Source organism: Hippocampus guttulatus, chromosome 21 (genome assembly GCF_054856545.1).
Source record: "Hippocampus guttulatus isolate MCC_2025c chromosome 21, RoL_Hgut_1.0, whole genome shotgun sequence".
Taxonomy (NCBI): domain Eukaryota; kingdom Metazoa; phylum Chordata; class Actinopteri; order Syngnathiformes; family Syngnathidae; genus Hippocampus; species Hippocampus guttulatus.
Window position 1 is genome coordinate 11,285,923 of NC_141281.1, and position 20,446 is coordinate 11,306,368.

General features: G+C 42.3%; 2 protein-coding genes across 7 annotated transcripts; both read left to right on the forward strand.

Annotated features, from left to right (window-relative positions):
* Nucleotides 1–33: 33 nt before the first annotated feature.
* gramd1c (GRAM domain containing 1c) lies at nucleotides 34–12,363 on the forward strand. Of its 3 annotated transcripts, none has more exons than XM_086101496.1 (18): nucleotides 41–149; nucleotides 1,609–1,720; nucleotides 2,314–2,437; nucleotides 2,649–2,749; nucleotides 3,102–3,197; nucleotides 3,320–3,400; nucleotides 7,178–7,296; nucleotides 7,506–7,638; nucleotides 7,710–7,857; nucleotides 8,415–8,558; nucleotides 8,635–8,753; nucleotides 8,841–8,983; nucleotides 9,072–9,175; nucleotides 9,916–10,077; nucleotides 10,470–10,536; nucleotides 11,569–11,688; nucleotides 11,761–11,866; nucleotides 11,948–12,363. In XM_086101496.1, the coding sequence occupies exons 1-18, from the start codon at nucleotides 130–132 to the stop codon at nucleotides 12,011–12,013; spliced, it is 1,965 nt and encodes a 654-aa protein (XP_085957622.1). In that variant the 5' UTR covers nucleotides 41–129; the 3' UTR covers nucleotides 12,014–12,363. The 3 variants fall into 3 exon arrangements, 2 of the variants coding, with proteins under 2 accessions (XP_085957622.1, XP_085957623.1); XM_086101497.1 differs by lacking the exon at nucleotides 41–149 and adding an exon at nucleotides 189–313; XR_015098954.1 differs by lacking the exons at nucleotides 11,761–11,866; nucleotides 11,948–12,363 and having other exon boundaries at nucleotides 34–149; nucleotides 9,918–10,077; nucleotides 11,569–11,654.
* A 579-nt stretch (nucleotides 12,364–12,942) lies between these two features.
* On the forward strand, nucleotides 12,943–20,441 carry zdhhc23b (zDHHC palmitoyltransferase 23b). 4 transcript variants are annotated; one of them, XM_086101854.1, is made up of 7 exons: nucleotides 12,943–13,136; nucleotides 13,761–13,995; nucleotides 14,521–14,660; nucleotides 15,190–15,786; nucleotides 16,537–16,704; nucleotides 17,227–17,482; nucleotides 18,423–20,441. In XM_086101854.1, exons 2-7 carry the CDS (start codon nucleotides 13,801–13,803, stop codon nucleotides 18,519–18,521), a joined length of 1,455 nt encoding a protein of 484 aa, XP_085957980.1. In that variant the 5' UTR covers nucleotides 12,943–13,136; nucleotides 13,761–13,800; the 3' UTR covers nucleotides 18,522–20,441. The 4 variants fall into 4 exon arrangements, 3 of the variants coding, with proteins under 3 accessions (XP_085957980.1, XP_085957981.1, XP_085957982.1); XM_086101855.1 differs by having other exon boundaries at nucleotides 13,797–13,995; XM_086101856.1 differs by lacking the exon at nucleotides 13,761–13,995.
* Nucleotides 20,442–20,446: the final 5 nt, after the last annotated feature.

Here is a 20,446-nt window from a genome sequence, read left to right on the forward strand (position 1 = left end):
GAGCTGCACCTGCAGACCAAACAAAACGTCTACAAAACCACCTCCACCTGCAAGCGTTTCCCCAAACAAAACAAATAAAGACAATTGGGAGTAGACAAACTGGGAGCTAATCTCGTCACGCCATCCTGAATGGGTCCACTCCGAGTCAGGTAGGTTGACAATTTGTCTGTTCTTGTCGAGTCATGACAGTGGTTGGTTGTTTCGGGTTTGGGGGGAGTTTAGATCCAGTTGGAGCGATAACTGTCGTCTTTCAACACAGAGACCGATAAAGAAGTGTTATTGTTTAATTCCACGCTGAACAAACGGCTTTAGGGTAAGCTCCCACGATCCGCTAAACAAAGTAGTGGTGTACCAAAAACGTTGTTTATTTTTTACAAAGACTCTCCATTCATGTTGTTCGGTATTGGGGGTTTTCTTGCCTCATTTTTATGTTCACCAAGAAGACGCTTAGCCTGACAATAAATGGTATGCCAAATAATTAATAAAATGTAATAATTTAACTCTCCCCCGAAAACTATCAAAGAAATGTACTTATGTCAAAATATAATATCAACATTATACGAGAGCTCTAATAAATCACTAGTATCTAATACTGAGATACATTCATCAATCCAACAAAATTAAAAAATACGAGCTAGCATTAGCAGTTCAGTACTCGATTTAGACGTGTCCGCGGTTCGTAACACCAAATTGTACGTAAATCGGAACGACTCGTAATCCATCACAATGAAGAAAATCTTTTTATGAAAAACACTCATAGACCATACCTGTAAAATAATAAAATGAAAAGCGGTAAATATGGCGAGAACTAAGCGACATTTCTTGTGCATCATGACCACGTATTTGCTACCTCGAAATATCGAGAGCGGCGTAAACTGAGGGAGACACACACACACACACACACACACACACCCCTTCAAAGTGTACCCGAGTAAAAGTAATTCGGCAATGGATTTTTAAAATTAGTTTTTCGCTACTTGCTGAAAAAATATTGTATATGCGATTTGTGCACAGGTCCCCGCATTAATTAGTATGAAGTAAGTTGATGTTTTTTTTTTAGAGAAAAGTAGTCATTTGCCACCATTTTGTGGCATCAATAGAAAATCGCAGTACAGAATTTTTGGGGGGCAGGGGGGTTGCAATTACTTTTACCCCCCATGGATATCAAATTCTTCCGTCACTTGTTGCTTGCCAGAGTTCATGGGACAAAATATTTTTAAAATATTTATAATCCAGACCTATTCATGGTAACCTTACCACAGCACAATCTACTGGCTCTGGTGCCGCACTCCGCACTTGGCCCAAATACAAAATAGTAGAAAGTGTAAAGGTTTACAGAGAGTCAAAATGTGTGCGTGTTTGTTTTTCCATCCCGTCAAACCAGTTGGGTTGCAGTTCTAATGAATTCCCTCAGGGCTCCAGCCGTGAGATGTTTGATGACATTCACTTTAGAACTCATTAGACAGAGGTTTCCAAGTCCTCCACTTAAAACCCCAGCGGAATTCTTCACGGTGTCAAAACAAAAAGCTCTTACACCTAATAGGATCTCTCTCTTTCTCAGTCTCTCACTCACACACGCACACAATTTTTTTTTTTGTACACGCACAGCGCGCCAGAGCAGATGGACCAGCTTTCAAACTGGTCTGGCGTGGGAGATGACATCACGGACGAGACAACGTCTTTGATAGAGGATGAGGTCTCTGACGAGGAAGGAGAGGAGGTAATGATACAAAAAAAAAAAGGAGGTGCAAATATTGTCAAGCACGTTAAAACTTGAAAAAATGTTATGACCTTAAGATATTGTATGATGCAAATTGACCTGTTAATGTGAGTGTTGGGTCTCTGGAGTGTGATCCTGTTGTGGGGAAACCAACCCTTAAAAGGTTTGTGTTGTGTCTATAACATTGAACGATATAAAAATAGAATATCAACATAATTAAACCGCAATATTCGTCATTTGTATTATGTCTATTTGTGTTGCTCCACTCTTTGTGTTCAAATGTCTGTTGCTTCTATCACCGCAACTATTGATGCTAACCCATTAGCACATCAGTGATGTTTTGCGCATTTGTGAGCATTAAGCCAAGAGGACTTTTGGAATCTTTGTTGTTTTCTATAACGGGACTTGGGGCTCGACAAGAAACACGACCCCAAGTTGTCATGGCAAGGAAAGCCATACTCTGCAATGGCCCCACATTGATCTTGTACCTTGGGCTATGATGATAAAAGCATGTCACAGACCTGTTAAGACACCTGGGAATGATCTTAAATTTGTGAAAAGAATGCCAAATATGTCTCCATTTTGTCTTTCAGAGCTCAGACAACCAGACGAACTGTATCGGTGTGCCATCGCCCCCCGTGCCCACCTACAAACAGAGGCTGGATGACTTCCGGAGGTTGTTCAAAGATGTGGCGAGCTCAGATATACTCCTACTTGGTGAGTGTCACGTTTGGTGTCAGCAAAAAAAGTACAGCAAATCCCGGAAGGAACAACAAAACGAAATCAAAGCGTCATTGAAATGATGTCGTTTCCCTTTTTCGATAAGGGAAGGGGAATAAAATCTGTGAAAATATTTGGTGTTGTGTGTGTGTGTGTGTGTGTGTGTGTGTGTGTGTGTGTGTGCGCGCGTGTGTGTGTACGTTCTCAGACTACCCGTGTGCTCTCCAGCGAGACATACTCCTGCAGGGGCGTCTCTACCTCACCCACAATTGTCTGTGTTTCTACAGCAACGTTTTCCGTGGCACTAAGGTAATAATAATGATCTTGTCACACACTTGTATTATGAAAGGTAGCGGAAAGTCGAATCAAAAATGTTCTTCACAAGAATAGTTTGGATGTTTTTTGCCCCTCCCCCCACTGGCCTAAAGACGGTATTCGTGTTAATATTGCGTTTGTGGAATAAATGAAGCACGGATTTATATATGATAGGCTAACAATTGGCCCCTTGTGGATGAAACGAGAGGGCAGCCATCTTACGTTTCCATTATGACTGGCAACATCTGTTCGCTTCTTGCTGAAACACTCTAATCAGAGACCAAATAACAATAAGAAAACTTTTTTTTTTTTGTCTTATTTGCCCTTTGATGTGTCGCCTCTGCAGATTAGCCTGGCCCTCAAAGACATCAGCCACATGAGCAGGGAGAAAACGGCACGATTCATACCCAACGCCATCCAGATCTGCACCAGCAAGGAGAAGGTGCAAATCTCTTAATCACAATCGTGACGGAGAGGGCTGATACCGATTTATCTGCAACGCGATCAGTGATTTGCGTTTCGGTTTGCACCCTCCCTTCACTTCCCTTCCCCTCCCACACGCAGCTCTTCTTCACTTCCTTCTCGGCGAGAGAGAAAAGTTTCAACGGGGTTTTCCGCCTGTGGCAGAACGCGCTGCTGAACAAGGTAAAGCCCACCACAACTGACTCAGTCGTACTCGTATTACCTCCGCCAAGGAAGTTGTATTCTCACTGTATTGATGCTACTTTTTCCCTGCACTGCCATCTGCCTGTTTCATTTTTCTTTTTAACTTAAAAATTGGACTGGCGGGAAACGATAGCAATGGAGGAGAACAGGGGGAACGGACTGAGAGCAGCAATGTAACTGCTGCTGCTGCAGCAAAGTGGAGACTGGGGAGTATGGTGCAACAGCCTAAGCTAACGTTAGCATGTGTGTTTATGTTTGTCTTTCGCATCCATTCATGCTAGAATGATGAATTTGCATGACCGGTACTCATTTACGTCAGACATTTTGGGTTACCTACTTTTGCCAGTGGAATAAGCATTAATAGTGCAATCGCATAAGTACAGAATATGTTCCGGCTACCTCGTCTATCAAGCATTTAAATTTTCTTTGCACATTTCTGTTGAAAAAGGATATATTGCGTTTCGGTTCGATTATGGAAAATTCCAGCTGCACCTCTTGTGTAAAAGGAACGTAATGACATTTAAAATGAAAAAAAAAAAACCTCACTGTAAATTCCCCAATAAATGAAAGATGATAAGATAAGAAAACCTTTATTAGTCTCGCAATGGAGAAATTCCAAATTCACAGCAGCAAAGTTATGAAGGAAAAAGTAGAAGAACAAAATATAAGAGCTGCTGGAAAGGCAGGTACTCTCTCAAGAAAGATTCTCAAATGTGTCTTAAAGATATGTAAATATGACACTACATGAAAAGAGATGATCTTGTATCCAATAAATAAAATATTTGCCGTAACATTTGACTTTACTACTTCGCGATGATGTTTGGCGGCTTAAGTCGGCTAATCGCAATCACGATTTTTGCTAGCTTGGCTTCCAGTCGGACAATTGACAAAAACTTTCAACTCGGCCGTCTGCTGCTGTTTCAAGATTTGTAATGCGCTGTGCAGCAGCAAAAATATCTGGCCAACAAGGCGACACGGTCTTCGCGCGTCGGGGCGGGTCAGAGTGTACAAGAATAAGCTGGTCGAAGAAGAGCGTAGTGGTTAGCCTCGCTAGCTAGCGCTGGCTATTCTGTCCCAACCCGTCTTAAAAGATTCAAACCAACAGTATCTCGGCACTATAGATCAACAACATCATGACTTATTTGACTTCAACTCGACTTAACAACTTTTTCATCTAAAAAAAATAAAAAGGTCGCAAATTAAATCGGCAGTGTTTGTCTATGATATTCAATGCACCAGTTTAGCATTTGTAGTTCTTTTTGTTTGTCCTTGTTTTCTAGGTAGAATTTTCAGGGAATTATTATGGAAAGGAAACCTTGCTGCTATTCTCAAAATTGTCACCTTACATCACACCCATATGATCAAAGTTCCCCCCCAACTGGAATACAGAGTGCAACCATGTCACTTTAACCTGACCGATATAACCACCAGCACGAATCTTATCAGCCCAAAGTCCGTCTGAGACGGCTCCAGCTGGAGTCGTGACGGTTTTGAGGTTGTCAGCGTTGTGAACAGCAAACAGGACAGGAGAATGGAAGTTACATGAAACATTTAACTCACAAAGTGTCATTATGCGGATCCTCACCTAGCCTGTGAGTATGTGGACAAAGAAGGCATCTCTTTTACAACCACATTGGTTGTTTTTTGTTGTATTTATGGCCTACAAGTCTTTTTACATACAAATGTTTACTGCATATATGACTGCGTTGTCTGTAATTAATTAGTCGCCCGCCAAGATGCTTCCCTCATTTTTTAAATAAGTGTTGTTATTTTAATTTTTGTTTTATGTTATGTGTTGTTTATTATTTTACTTTTATCTTAACTGTTTTGTGACACGCTTTGTTACAGCTACAGCTGTTGTGAAAGCGCGATATAAATCAGGATGTATTGTATTCGCTCTTTAATACTGTGTAGGTCAACCGAATGTTTCACCGTAAAACTACTCAATGTGCCGTTTGACTGGTTTATTTATCCTCTTCCTGTTTGTGGAGTTGAGTAATATGCAACTATGCTAATTTACATGTTCAGCCCTTGCAAAGAAAATACAGTCCGCTGCAATTGGTTGTGCAAATCTACCTAATGAAGTGACCGCCCCTATATTTAAATATCTCATAGCTGAGAGTTTTTTGCCGTTGTATAGTGGATTCGCAAGTGTGTGTGTGTGTGTGAGAGAGAGAGAGAGTCAGTGGGGATTTGGAGGCATAAAAACACCCCATGTAAAGTTCATTGACCTCAGAAGTTTCCAAAAAAGGGGGAGGGCGGGGTAATTTGCATGTGGCACACGAACATACGGTGGACTCATGAGACAATTTAAATCGCGATACGAAAAATGTCTGGATATATTTTAGTGTCCTTTTGTTTGTTTGTTTTTTGTTTTTGAGTCAAGTGAAGAAAGTGAAGTGGGCGGTGTGTCTCCACTTCCGGGAAGTGTGTGATTGTTTTTTTTTTTCCTTGAACTTCACTTAACACTTTGACCGACCGTCGTGCAGCCGGCTGTGGGGAATTTTACCTCCAGCAAGTAAGCTTTTTTTTTAAATTAAAAAAATAATAATAAAACGCTTTATTGTTCAATTTTGACGTGAATGGTGGGAGACCAGCGTTGACGCGAATGTGCTTTTTTGTTTTAACACTTGCCGTGTTGCGTTAAAGTTCAGCTGTTACGGAGAGACTTTCGAGTGTTGACACTGTTGTTGCTTGTTGGACGTCAACTTGCATAAATGCTGACAGAACAACACTCAAACGCCTTGAAGATGATCTGAAACGGAGCGATAAACAACACACTTGCTTTACATATCCCATAATGTCGGTTACCGGTATGTGTAAAATGCGAAGGAGCAAGACTGCTGCTATACTGTATTGTGAAATGCTCAGACACAGATGCAACTTTGACTCAAAACGGGTGAATGGTGAGAGAGAAATAATCACACAGTTGGTAGTGTAAAAAAACAACAACGTGTAAATGGTGACACAAGCCTTGCTGTTGTAACACTGTGTGAATGCTGAGAAATGAGCAATCACATTACATCTATGTTTAGAATATGCATGTATTATATTTCCCAGACTAGTCTCACCGATGTCGTGCTATTATGCGACTGCTGTCAGAGAGACATATTTGCTATTATCTAATTTTGCCCCTCAAAAAAAAAAATCTTATTTTAAATTATTGTGTGAATTTACACAACAATGCCATTTTGCCTCCAATTGTGTAAATGGTATCAATGATATGTTGTCTAAAATGTGTTGGATGAAAGCCCAGAGACGAGGCTAACCACTATAGTGCTATTGTAGGAATGATGAAAGACATACATTTGCATAAATGGTGTTAGGCTTTTGTGTGTCAAGTGCGCATTATGTGAATGCCGATAGATGCCTTCAAATTTCATTTGATATGCTAAGAGACAAGCAAAATTTTGGAATGCCAAAAGATTTACTCGTGCTTGTGTGCATTCCATTTTTTTTCTGGCGTATATGCTGAAGTACCAAAATTCACAATATTTCTGTGGTCAAGATAACATCATGTGAATGTTACCAGCCATATAGCACTCATTGTTCAATGACTGTTATCTAGTTAATATTACGATTGTTATGTCCTGCGATGTATTAACTTTGTTGTGTCTTCTTTTCTGTTGCTAGTCTCCACTGGAGACCTTGTAAGACAAAATATAGATCATACATACAAAGGCGCCCAACTCACTTTCTACTTCCTGCCGCCTTTCAAAATAATAGACTAATGGACTTTCCCCCCCCCACTACCAGTCGCTGACCAACGCAGAGGTTTGGCAGATGGTCAAGCAGCACTATGGAAATGAGCTGGGCCTGAGCCATGAGGAGATGGAGAGCACACAGTTTCCTGCGGACATTAGCATGCAGAGCAGGTGAGTGCACACATATGACAACGGCGCAGGAATAGCAACTAATAAATGAGGAAAGAAATTAGAAAAATGACATTTAAATGAATAGAAAGATGGTCCGAATGAAAAATTGGGGCTAACCATCCATGATCTGCAGCATGATGATTAGGGTTCGAATCTTGCCTCTGGGATTCTTTGCATGTTGTCTGCCTGTCTGTCTGTCTGTTTGCAAGGCACGGAGGCGACGATGGCTGTTTTGCAAAGTTGGAGAAGACGCCAACCATTCGTCTTCCCGCACCGGAGCTGCCATCTTTCGAAAATGAAGAGGTCTCCTCCGCCGCCAGTTCACTGAGGTCTCCTTTCGAGGTCGTCGAGCGACGTCGTGACATGTCCGCCCAACTATTCTCTCCGCTAACTATTTCGGCGTTGTCGAGCAGGAGGAGCGCCGCATCTCCCTGTCTCCGCGCCGCAGTCCCGTTCCATTTGTGGACCGCTCCGAACCGGAATCGGTCGCCTCGCGTTTACGACCTTCCCTGGTAGAGGACGGCGTGTCTCAGGAGAGCGGATCGGAGAGTGTGGAAGAAGGTGAGGAAGATGCAAACAAACAGACAGATGGGCCAGATCATTTTTAGTTGTGTTTTTAAAAATGAAAAAAGGTAATATTTCAATTGTTCTTACTTATAATAAATGCAGTTATTAATTAATTAAAAAAAAAAACAACAATTCACATTTCCACGAATTGTATTCCAGAGTCCAACCTGCCGCCATTCTAAAAACCTTTTCCTAACAATGTTTTAAGTGTAAGCATAAATAACGTCGAAAATTGGTCTGTTAAAACCAATAAAGATGCCATAAACACGTTTTAGATGTTGCCCACTTGGAATCCATTCTCATGTTCTTCACTGGTCTATCTGTGACTTTGAGTGTGCGTGGCTTTAAAAGGCGGGGCCTGGTCTGGTGAGTGATGTGGGCGTCATCCAAGGAGAGTTTTGTTAATCGGCTAGCCTTTCTGCCTGCTCTTCTTGTTTCGTTTTTGTCAAACTGTACAAAAGAATGAGACCTTTTTTAGTCACAAAAAGTCTGCCAGTGTTGCATCAGACGGTTCATTTTTGTGGCAAAATCCACTTCCTGTCCTTCCCCAGCCGAGGAGCGAATTGGCCTGCCGAAGGAGCAGGGTCGCCTGTACCTCAACAAGGTCTTCCACATGAGCGCCAGCCGAATGTTCGACCTGCTCTTCACCGAGTCCGCCTTCATCCGCCGCTTCATGAGCGTGCGCAAGATAACCAGTGAGTGCTCTTTTCCTCGCCGCGCTCACCGGGGGGATTTTGTGTTCCCGCCTGGCAAAATCTGTGTCATTTCCAGATCCGAGCTTTGTGGCGTGGCAAAAAGACCCAAGCGGGGACATGAAGAGGAGCTTGAACTACACCATAACTATCACTAATCCCCTGATTGGAAAATTCTCCACGGCAACGGAATACCAGGTACGTTTTTTTTTTCCAAAGCCACAAGTAGATTTTTTTTTTTTTTGTCCCAGCCTTTGAAGCCGAACAATTCTGTCCACTTGTCAGACGCTGTACAAAGAGTCTCGGGAGGGTCAGTCTTACCTGGTGGACTCGGAGGTGTACACCCACGACGTGCCCTACCACGACTACTTCTACACACAGAATCGCTACTACATCAAAAGTCACACCAAGCGCAAGTGTCGACTCAAGTAAGATTTTTAAAAGAGCAAGCTTCCAGATCTGTGTGGGTCACCATAAGACATTTTCAAACACCGCATGTGTGTCTTCTGCTGCTAGGGTGTATACGGATGTCAAGTACAAGAAGCAGCCGTGGGGCCTGGTCAAGTCTTTCATCACCAAGAACTCCTGGAGCGGCATTGAAGATTATTTCAGACAGCTGGGTGAGTCAAACCTGCATTATATTTTCCGTATTTTCCGTATTATAAATCGCTCCGGAATATACCAGCTATAAAATGCATAATAAAGAAGAAAAAAACCCATATATAAGTCACACTGGAGCATAAGTTGCATTTTGGGGGGAAATTTATTTGATAGAATCCAACACCAAGAACAAACATGTCATCTTGAAAGGCAATTTAAAGTCAAAATAAAATAGAGAACATCAAGGCTAAATAAGTGCACGATATGCTAACGTTACATGACGCTTAAACAACGAACGGAGAACGTGCCTGGTATGTTCACTTAACATATTGAGAGTTATTCGGTGTCACTCCAAATCTCTAAATCCAATTAAATCTTCGTCTGTGTCTCTTTTAAACCGCCAACTCTGGAGGTAGAAGATGTACTGTAGTGCTTCCTCTTCTACGTCGCCTACTCATCGACTCATAGTTGACTTATCAACACAGGCCTGGAGCGCCCTCTCGTGGTTTAATGTGAAAATAACGTGAAATGACATAACGATGTGTTCACAAAATTTCACTCACAAGCCGTTCCAAACTCTAAAAAAAAAAACTGCGATTTATCGTCCGGAAAATACGGTATTGACAATTGGTAGAATACATGGTTCGAAAAAAGATTTGCGTGGAAAAAAATGAGATCAAATCAGAAATGAGACCTTTTTGACTATATTTGTCGCGGCTCAACACGTTTTAGTCAAGTTTTGGTGGCCATTTGTACCCAGAGGCGGAACTTCTGGAGGAGGAGGCCGAGATCAACCAGGGAGCAGCCGAGGTCGGTGGGCTGCGGCGGAGGCGGCGGACGTTCAGCCGGACAATGCCAGAGCACATGAAGCCCAAAAAGCATTTCGGCCAACCGCCTGACGAACACAGAGACGGCAATATGGGTACGACGTCATGATGGTTGTTTTATAATCGTATGAAATGTCAGTGGAACACACTTGGAGAGACGTTGATCACAAATTGGAAAAGCTGCTGGTACAGGCTAATCAGAAACTAATTTGTATATTCAACAAAACAATGCAGCTCTGCTTACCTTACTGGATTAGAGGAATTTCCACTATTTAAGAAAGTACTGTACTTTTATTTGTCTGGAAAGTGGCGCACAATTAAAAACTCCGATCCTCTCCCATGTTAACTGTTCAGCCTGCAGTATTGATGAGTGCGCACAGTCGCTCATGTTGTTGATATGATTGAATATGTTGGCTCTGCCGGTACTTTGTCGGGCATGGTTTGTAATTATCTTTCAATCTGTCGCCTTTTCGTGCTTGTCGTTCAGGCCCGGCGGAGAGGAGCAGCCCGCACAGATGGAACATCACAGCGATCGTGGGTGCAATGAGTGTGATGTAAGACAACCTTGCTCGGCACTGATTGCATTTCTTCCTGTATTGTGTGTCTCTCCCCCCACCCCTTCTTTTAAATGCTGTCTTAGCAAGTCGGTACGTGTAAAAGAGCACGATCAAATGAGATCCAGCACAATCGAAAAAAAGAGTTTGTTGTCGCAGCTTTTCTATTGGATCTTATTACAAAAGTTCAGCCCCTGAAGGTAGTTTGATCTGGGAGCATGAAATTTGCTCGGCATGTCTATCAGGAGAAGACCCACCAAAAAGTTTGAAAAAGATGAGGTCCTCCCAACTTTATTTTGTGTCAAGGACCAGTTGCGTCGCCAGGGGAGGAACTTCTCTTGTCAAAGTAGCTTCATTTTCGGAAGTCATGGCTGCCCATACATTTGGTCAATTTGTTACAATTACTTTCTGTGCACTGCTTCTTACTTTTTGGCGAATTCTATTGATTTTAACTTGCAAAGCAATGTGAAAAGGGGGACTCTTGATTGGCTAGAGTCATTTTCGCCACGTCTGATGGAGTACATTTATTCACAGCTCACAGGTCTGTCTCTGTGCGACCGGGTCCCAAATGGGGACGAGGCCCAGTACTGGTCCGCGGACCAGTGGTTGGAGACCACTTCCCTAAAAGACACCAAAGTCTGCCATTTTGGTTTAAAGTGCACACTGTGGTGGGGGGGGGGGGGGGGGGGGGTGTCGTCCTGCAAAGAGGAACTTGCGGCAAAAGATTATTTTGGGGTTTCATTTGGGAGCATTGAATTTGCTCGGTGTGTCCATCATGAGTAGACACGCCAAAAAAGGCTTTTTTTTTTTTTGTGCAAAAAAGCTTTTTCACTTGTAGCCTTTCATCCATTATCCTTCCTATAATTGTTAGTGGGCCAATCTGTGCACGAAGCGGGACACACAAATTCTTACCTTAGCTCTTTTTTCCAGACAGTGGTAATAGGTTGAAAGTGGCTCTCAATCTTCCCTCAGTGTTGCTTCCAAGTCACAAGTGGCAAAGTACCACAGGAATAGCCTCTTTTTCACTTTTAGTTTGCTGATCCTGACGGTGCTAAATGCGGGCTTGTTCGTCAAGTTGTTGGCCATGGAGGACGTGGCCCACCGCATGTACCTGACGACAAAGCATCGGCTGAAGGAGAGGGCCGAGGCCAGGTTTGCTTCGCTTTTCCGCCGCTATCCACTGTCCCATTTGCATGTCATGACGCCGTTGTGTGTCATAAACAGCATCGTGCCCGAGTACACTTCCAGGCAGGGTCCACCATTCAGGAGTAGAGAGGAGGCGCAACTGCTCAGAACTGTCCTGCAGGACTCCATCAACCTTTTAGAGCAGGTAGCTATACTTTATAAATATAAAATATTTTCTGTAAGTCACATGATTAAAAGTAACGAGTCTGGCCTTCTCTCTCGAAAGCTCCGCCGTTCCCTGATGCTGCTGCAGCAGAGATTTGCATTGGCCAATCAAACGACGGTTTCATAGTGACAACCCTCACTGTGTTTTTATTGCTACCGACTGACCTCTTGAAATGTGCCTTTTGTGCGAGTCGCACCCAAAAACCAAATGTAAATATTTTAGGCTTTTGTTTTATTGTCAGAAAGGTAATCATTATTTAACAATGTTTTTGTTTACAAGTTTGCACATTTTTAATTTTTTTTGCACAAGTGCCTTGAGCCCGGAATGTGTTTTTACAAATTTCTTGAAATAAATTACATCATTCAAGTCTTATTTTTACGTTGACCTTACTGTTTTGTTAAATAATTTTCTATATTCTGCACATCAGAAATGCACGTTTGTTGGCCACTGTTGTGGATAAAAGTTTCATGTTTACATCATTGCCTTTACTGTTCTATGTTGGCCACTTTGGTGAAGTTATTTCCCCGATCAATAAACGATGACTCTTGCTATCAAATTGTAATCATTTTGATCTATAGTTGAAAAAAAATCATAAACCAAAAAATCTGGAAATTATACTTTTTAGAAGACATTTTCCTTCTCAAGCAGAAAATTATGACAAGGAAAAAAATCCCAATGTAAGAAAATCAATGTGTTTTCATTACACAAATAGAAATTAATAAATCCTGGAGTAAATTGTAAAAAAAAAAAAAAGCTATATTAAAGAAAAAGTTGGAATATTAAGAATTTTTTTTTTCTGAGAGAAAATAAATCATGACATGCGGAAAAAAATAATTCGACAACAAAAAAAAACGTTGGGCCTAATTTTACTTGTACAGTATTGGTCATAAGATGTTATGACGTAATTCGTCTGTACAGTGTCCTTGGGTGGCATGAAAGGCGCTTTTAAATAAAATGCATTATTATTATTATTATATTATAATTTCATGCACATGCGCTGTTGTCCCTGGAGTGGGCCCTGCTTTTTGTGACGTCATTACTACGGGACAGACGAGTTAAAGAGCCACCGAATATAACCACAACCCCGAAAGTTTACAGCCCTTTTGTACTCGGGAGGAAACATTTATTAAGCCGCACCTAATAATACATGTTTAAAATTTCATAAACCGGCTGGTAACTTCCGTGACGTTCGCTACCCCGAAACGCTCGTGCGAGAGGAGCAGTAGACATGTAGCAGCTCACTTTTCTGGTATGTTTGTCTTCCACATTTTTGGGGCGTTTTTTGAACAATATTGGACCTTAAAATGACTATTGACTATCATACATGACGTGCGGCACAACCAGGAAGTGAAATTGTTTTGAAATATCCCCAGTCCCCTCTTGATTGGGCGGCTGTGGTGGAAAAGCAGGAAGGGGTTCCTTTCTCTGAGAAAAACGGCCTAAAAATGTCATGGTTAATATATTAGATTAAAATTTTTTACATCAAGTCTAAGGCGGTGTACTTGCACCGGAGTAGAAACGAGTGACATAAAATGATGCTTGCTCAGAAACACCACAATAGCAACCGAAAACGGAAGAAAAACTCTCGTTAAAGGAGACCGTTTGCTTTTGTTTCACCATTTTCATGGTAAAATGAGCTCATTTTAGGGGTCAAGCGGTCTCTTGCAGTGAGTCAGTCCTTATTCATTCGCAGTGGCGGTTCCAGACCAATTGTAGGGAGGGGGTCCTGGCTGGGGCAATGAAATTTGTCAGAGGGGCATATTCCACCCACTTCTAGCTAACGTTACAGTTTACCTTACCGCAACACATTTATAGACTGAGTTGCTGACGTGTATTCCTCTCCATTGCTCTCTGTCTGCCGTTCCAAATGGAGAAAAAGGACATCACGTCCTGTTTCTGCGCCGTAAAGACGAATGACAATGAAACAGACAAATTCAGATGATAGTATTGAGAGAGCTGAAGAGAAACAAGTTGAGAGTGCCAGCGAAAGGGAGCCAGAGGACCCGGGAGACACTGGTTGCCTGAGAGAGGACGCAGACCAGGGAAAAGAGATCGTTGAAGATCCTGAGAGTGAGATACAGGAAAACTGTGACACAGACAATAGACAGGTATGTGTATTTACAAAGGTAACTTACATTAGCGAGAAGTATGCAATCAGTTCAAGCGAACATAATTGGTCTGACGGGTCAAATTGAGTTTATCCATCCAGCCCCTCATCATAAAAGAGTCTCAAATGACTTCATAGGGTCACAGTTCACAAAAATCAACAACATCCTCTGGTCTGGACAAGCCTAGCAAGTAAATTCTTAATTCAGAAAAAAAAAACATTTAAGGGGGAAAAAAAAGGGGAAACACTGCCGCAAGAGGTGTTTTTCCTCTGGACCTGACCTCAATGCATAAGCCTCACGGCAACAACATGGCTTTGCTAATCGCCACCTAGCGAGAGAGGAGAAGTGGCAGTAGAACAGGCCAAAATACAGATGTCAATGGGTGTGGGAGGGTGTGGTTAAACCAAATGCAAGAGTGTCGCGATCAATTTTAAGTCGAGAATGAAACATGAAAAAGTGCCTTGAAAACAATTCTGTTATTAATTGTCACTTTCTAAATCAACTCTTCTTCTCTTGTCTGCCCAGCCGCCAACCATGACGCAAAGGCGGGACAAGGACGAAAAGGAACCGCTGTGCTGCTGTGAGTATGTCAACAGACACGGCAAGAGAAGCCACGTGGGGGCTTGCTGCTGCGACTGTGAAGATCTGGACGATGCCTGCGACAGGTACGCCGGAAATATGAATTTATTAAAACACTTTTGACTTCAGGGTGCTCTTTCTCTCTTCTTCTCATTTATGTCTGTACCTTTTAGAGTGAGAATTTTGTTTCAATTTACTTCATTGAGAAATAGTCCATCACTTGAAGGTCATAGCCACTCCGACCGCAAAGTGTAAACACATTCCACATGATAATCATAAAGATATTGGTTGCTCGGTTAAAATTATGATCTCGAGACCTGCACTATCCATCATTATTCATGTTTCTCGGAAAAGTAATTATGTCACACTCGGGGACAAATGGGAGCCTTTTATCACACTTTATTAGCTCCCTATAATGAGCAAGATTGTCGGACGTGACGGGTGGCACGTGACTGTGTGGCAGCCATTTTAGTTCATGAAACACGGGAAAACTTAACCTCAGATGATGAGGGCCTTCTAAAATGGAGTCCTGAATGAATGTTTTAATGGGAGCTGTTACGGGACAACCTTTTGTGTTTTAAGAACATTTCTTGGTTGGCTAATGTTGTTTTTCAGATTTTTTAAGCGAGAGCCTCAAAGTCCAGATGCACTGTCCCGTGTGGCCGCTGACATCAGCGACCGCGTACGCATTCCCTGGCTGGGAGGCGGCGCCCGCAGAGTGGACTTGTCCATCATCCCCCCTTTGGTCTTCCTTCCGGCAGTGCTGCACCTCGCCGCGTTCCACTTCCTGCTCGGCGTGGCGGTTCTGATCACCTCACCGGGCATGTTGCTGTGGTACTACTACTTCACCCACCGCAAAAAAGCTCGGACGCTTTTTTTTCTGAGCCTGGCGGTTTTCTCCTTGGCCTACATGTACTACATATTCATCACCAAGGTGGTACCGCGCGGGGGCGTCGGTGCCGTTGAGCTCGGCTTGGTCACCACGGGGATGCTGCTCACCTTGCTGGGCCTCGCAAACACCAAGAGAGGCCCAGGCTTTGTGAAAGCCACAGAGTCGGATCCTGTTCTTGAAGACCAGCTGGGATGGTCGCAAGAGGCTGAGCCTAGCTGGAAGAACTGGTGTTCGGTGTGCCGGGTGGTGCGGCCCCCAAGGGCGGGACATTGTCGGATATGCGGGGTCTGCGTCCGGCGTCATGACCACCACTGTGTCTGGTTGGTTGCAGTTATCATACCTCTTTCTTCACCTTTTCTACTTTAGCTCTTAGTACTATTGATGCCAATGTGGCGCTTTTGTTGTTTTCAAACTACCCGCCCACTCCCCCCCCCCCCCCCCCCCCCGACCCCTGAAAAGGCACCTAGCAAACAAATTTAATATTGATTTTGAAATGCTAAAATGGACTTATACGCAATGCCATAAATTCATATCGCACTATAACTCATGTTACAAGCCTACGAGAACAGCTGAACTTTATTTGTGTTGAAGATCAGTTTGAATATGATCGGTTATTTTTGAGCACGGCGACAGCCGCAATTGCATTTGAACAGGGGTGTGTAGACTTTTTATATTCATCATAGAGTGAATTGCCGCCATTTGCAAGCCGTGCAATCGTGAAAGCCGGTCAGTAATTCCACCCCCCACCTTGCACATAATGGCAGCAAAGTCTAAATGAAACTCTTCAACTCACTTGATATGTTTTTTTTTGTTTGTTTTTTTGCACCCAGGTTACCAACAGATGGCGCCTAAGCAAACGTGTTAATTGTTTTGGGCTGAGCACAAAATCATGCAATGGGAATGTCATTTAGGGAAAAAAAAAATCAACCGGCTTCAGCAACATCCCCTAAAAATTAGTTGACAAGACTGATCCCATCATTGTGTGTTTTGTCTCCCCAAATGTGTGTTTGTGCGTACCCCACCATGGAACCCACCCTCTGCATCTCCGTCACGCACTGCAATCGGTACAGGATCGACACCTGCGTGGGGCGGGATAACCACCGCAGCTTCTTGTTGACTCTTGTCGTCTTCCTATCCACGTCCTTGTACGGGATCGGTTTGACGCTGCGGAGCGTGTGTTTGGAGCAAAACGTCCTCACTGCTTTGTTCTACTGCCCGGGAGTCTACGAGAAATATAGGTAAATGTCCGTAAGAGAGTGATGTAAAATCACTCTGTTGCCATTAAAAAAAAAAAAATCACTGTACAGGCAATGTTTAACACTTTCATGCACTCTGTAACCTGCTTTCCACTGTAGTAACCGCTGTTCCCTGAAAGGGTTAAAACAAAACTATTTTGGTCGAATTCTTCTTCAGATTAAGTGTAATGCCATTGTCGAGCAGTAGATGGCGGCACACTTGAGTTTTGCCATGGTATAAATTTAAAAGACCGAAACAGGAAATATTTCAGCACAGCATAGTTTGGAGTGAATATGTAAAGCCCCCTGAGTTAAAATCAGTAAACTGGGATCGTATTTTTGTTATCTGTTGCTCTCTCAATATGTTTGTATTATTTCACGAGTCTCTTCAAAACAATTAAGCGCCGTAAATGAAATGCGTTCAAACCATAGAACCGTGAGGCCGGCTGGCGTGCGAGCCACGAATCAATTTTCCCCAATTAATATTGCTCAGTAGCACGTCCTTGTGTTTATTTTTTTTTCCAGTGCCTCCATATGCTTCACGAGCGCCTGGTACTGCGCCGTGGTGTCGTGCGGCGTCCTCCACCTCCTGCTCACTCAGCTCCTCAACATCAGCTACAACGTGACGGAGCGCGAGGCGCGCACCGCCGTCAGGGAACGCTCTGGCCGCCGAGCCTTGTGGGGATTGGCCGTGGACACCGGCGTCCACTCGCGGGGCCTGTGGGCCAACTGGGTCGAGTTTTTGACCATGCCGGAGGAACGGATGCCTCGACGTATAAGTGCAAGTGTCCCTATTCCACTGTTGTCCACCGGGGGGCAGCATGGTGCCTTATAAACAAGGCTTCGGCATGGCTGACTCCCATCAATTATTTGCGTACAGTACTTTAGTAGGATTTAGTCAAGATCCGTGCTATGCAGCCTAACCCTTTCACGCACATTGTAACCCGATCAAGTATCAAGTACAACTTTATTGTCAAATGTGCTGTATGCACAGATGAAATTTCCTCCCTCTTAAACAGACAACATCAATAACATGATAAGCTGTCCACTGTAGTAACTGCTATACCTGAAAGGGTTAAGATCATCAAGTCATGTAAAAAAAATAAAAATACTAGTAAGACAAAGCTCTTTTGAATTGTCTTACCCGTGAGGACAAAGTGTGTACTAGATCATGGACTTTAAGACGGATATCAAAGACGTTGCTTCAGCAGTTTTCCATCGAGCCGGACAACTACTTGTTATAAGTGTGTCATGTTTTGGCTTTGTCTTTTGCTTTTATGGGATCCACATTCCATCCGGTTCGTTACCAAGCAAAACGGTGCACGGGTTGATGACGGCGTGCTGCTCTGACAACTAACTTGAAGAATGACTTGATTCCAGTTTATTGAAGACTAACTCCAGTTTATTGAGGAGTGGCAGTCTCTGCGTATGTCCGTGATATTGCTCCACGGTGATCAGGGCGCGCACACTAGGAGTAGCACAATATCCATTGAATTGGGGCAAGAAATGTGGGCAAAATAGTTGAATTCTTAACATGCTATTTTATTATCTTATGGCTGTATGTTTTTAATGAAGCATAAGTTTATAAAGCGTAACTTTTTTTCTTCCCCGTTTCGATTGTCACATTTTCTGCATCCACTCCCTGTTGCCTTAATCTCTCCGCTGACTCCCTTGACTTTCTGTCTTCCAACAATGAGCGTTGTCTTTTGTGTCTTCTCCAGTGCCAACCGGAGAGCGGAGACGACGAGTCATGCGGGAAAGTCGGTCATTTCGACATTCATCCAGCCTTAGGGGCGTCCTCACGCCCAGACGACTCCTGATCAGCACGTCTACCAATGGCACAAAAAGCCGCGGGTTGACAGGCCCGCTCTTTTTCTGCAGTGGACAGGTACAAATATACATTTACTGACAGTCGAGAGGTTCAGGGTTCCAATATCGGTTCAAGTGTTGTTGTTTTTTTTTTTGTTTTTTTATGTTCTCCATGTGCTATTGTGTTTTCTACATTTTCCTCCCTCATTCTAAAAAGAAACAAACAAAAAAAACAACCCACTCGTGTAAAGTTCATTGAAGACTAAATGAGGGCGGGGTAAAGTCTGGCTAGCTCGGATCTTTAATTTGCCGCACTGAGTATTTACATGATGGATGTCAAACTCAAGGCTACACATCAAATCATATGGCCCACTTAAGCTAATGAACTGTGTTGACTTCCTGTTTGTTGCGAAATGTAAGAAAATCTTCAATCCAACAAAACCTTTACACAATACTTCAATGCCACATGCCACTTTTTATATTGACTTCCGATTTAAAAATTCAATTTGATGTTAAAAATAGATGAATATGATGAGGTGAAACTTTTATGTTTTTTTCCCCCCATTATAACCCATGACACTATGTAGCGGCCTGATGACGAAAATGAATGGGAGACCCCTGATTTTGGTGAATTCAAATGATTTTTTTTACAAATGTTTTAAGATGTTTAGCCCCTTCAATAATCAATAATTGATTGTAAATTCTAAAATGAAAAAAGAATAAAAAAGTATCGGCATTTAGTCATATAAAAATCATTTTAATCAGGTGATTATTATACAATTTAATATAAAAAACCCAATAGGGAATTAATCAATTAATTTAACTATTTTACACATTTCACATCCACTTTATTCGATCCTCGTTATTTACATTTTCAAGTGCCAGTAATATTTGTAATATTACCCATCAAATTTGGTCAAATAAAATGTATTTTGTATATTTTTTAAAATTTAAAATCTTATCTCATTCAATAATTTTTTTTCATTATTCATTATAAAATAAAAAATATAGTGAAGTTGTCATCGTTTAATGATTGAAAAAAATTTTGAACAGTGTGTTATTCAATATTGATTAAAATATAAATATACCGTACATAATAGGACTTCATGAAAAAAATATTCAACAGTTTTACTGAATTTTACAGTTTTACTGCCTTTCTTCTTTTTTTTTTAGCTTATAGTTCATGGATTCAGCAATATGTTTTTCCTGGAAAAGTCCTTTGACTTCATTTTGGTCTAGAGCACAGGTGTCAAGCTCAAGGCCCGGGGTCCAGATCTGGCCCGCCAAATCATTTTATGTGTCCCGCGAAAGCAGATCCTACATGTCAACTTCCATGTTGCTTTCCAAAAATGTTCATTCTCATGCGTTATAAATCAGAAATATTCTCAGCATTTTCTTGTTACCAAACCGCTTATGATCGTAACTTAAACAACAGTTGAATCAACAGTTATTCTTGATTTCTTTCTCTGGTTTTAGTCATAACGGCCCTCCAAGGGAAACGGAAACTAAAATGTGGCCCCGCGACAAAAATCAGCTTGACAGCCCTTGTTTAGAGGATCAGCGGCAATTTCAATCATGACTGCACTGAATGATTAGGTGAACACATCTTTTTAATGACCTGATTCGCGTACTTCGGCACAGATGAGAAAATTGCCATCACAGGGAGGTTACGAAACCAAATACTAATGATGAACATGCAACGCTATTGCTACATACAGTACGTCTTCCCTTATTTTTCAATGTGTTATTTATTTGAGAAAATAAGGACAGTGTTGCAAAGAATGTCATTTTTGACCAACTGGGGGGCGGGACCGAAGACGTCTTGTTGTTTCACAATGGCTGATGAGTGACTGTTGTACATGACTCGGGCTGACTTTGTACGGCTTTAACGGTGTGTCCGTTCTTCATTTCTCAATAAATGATTGACGACGTGCTG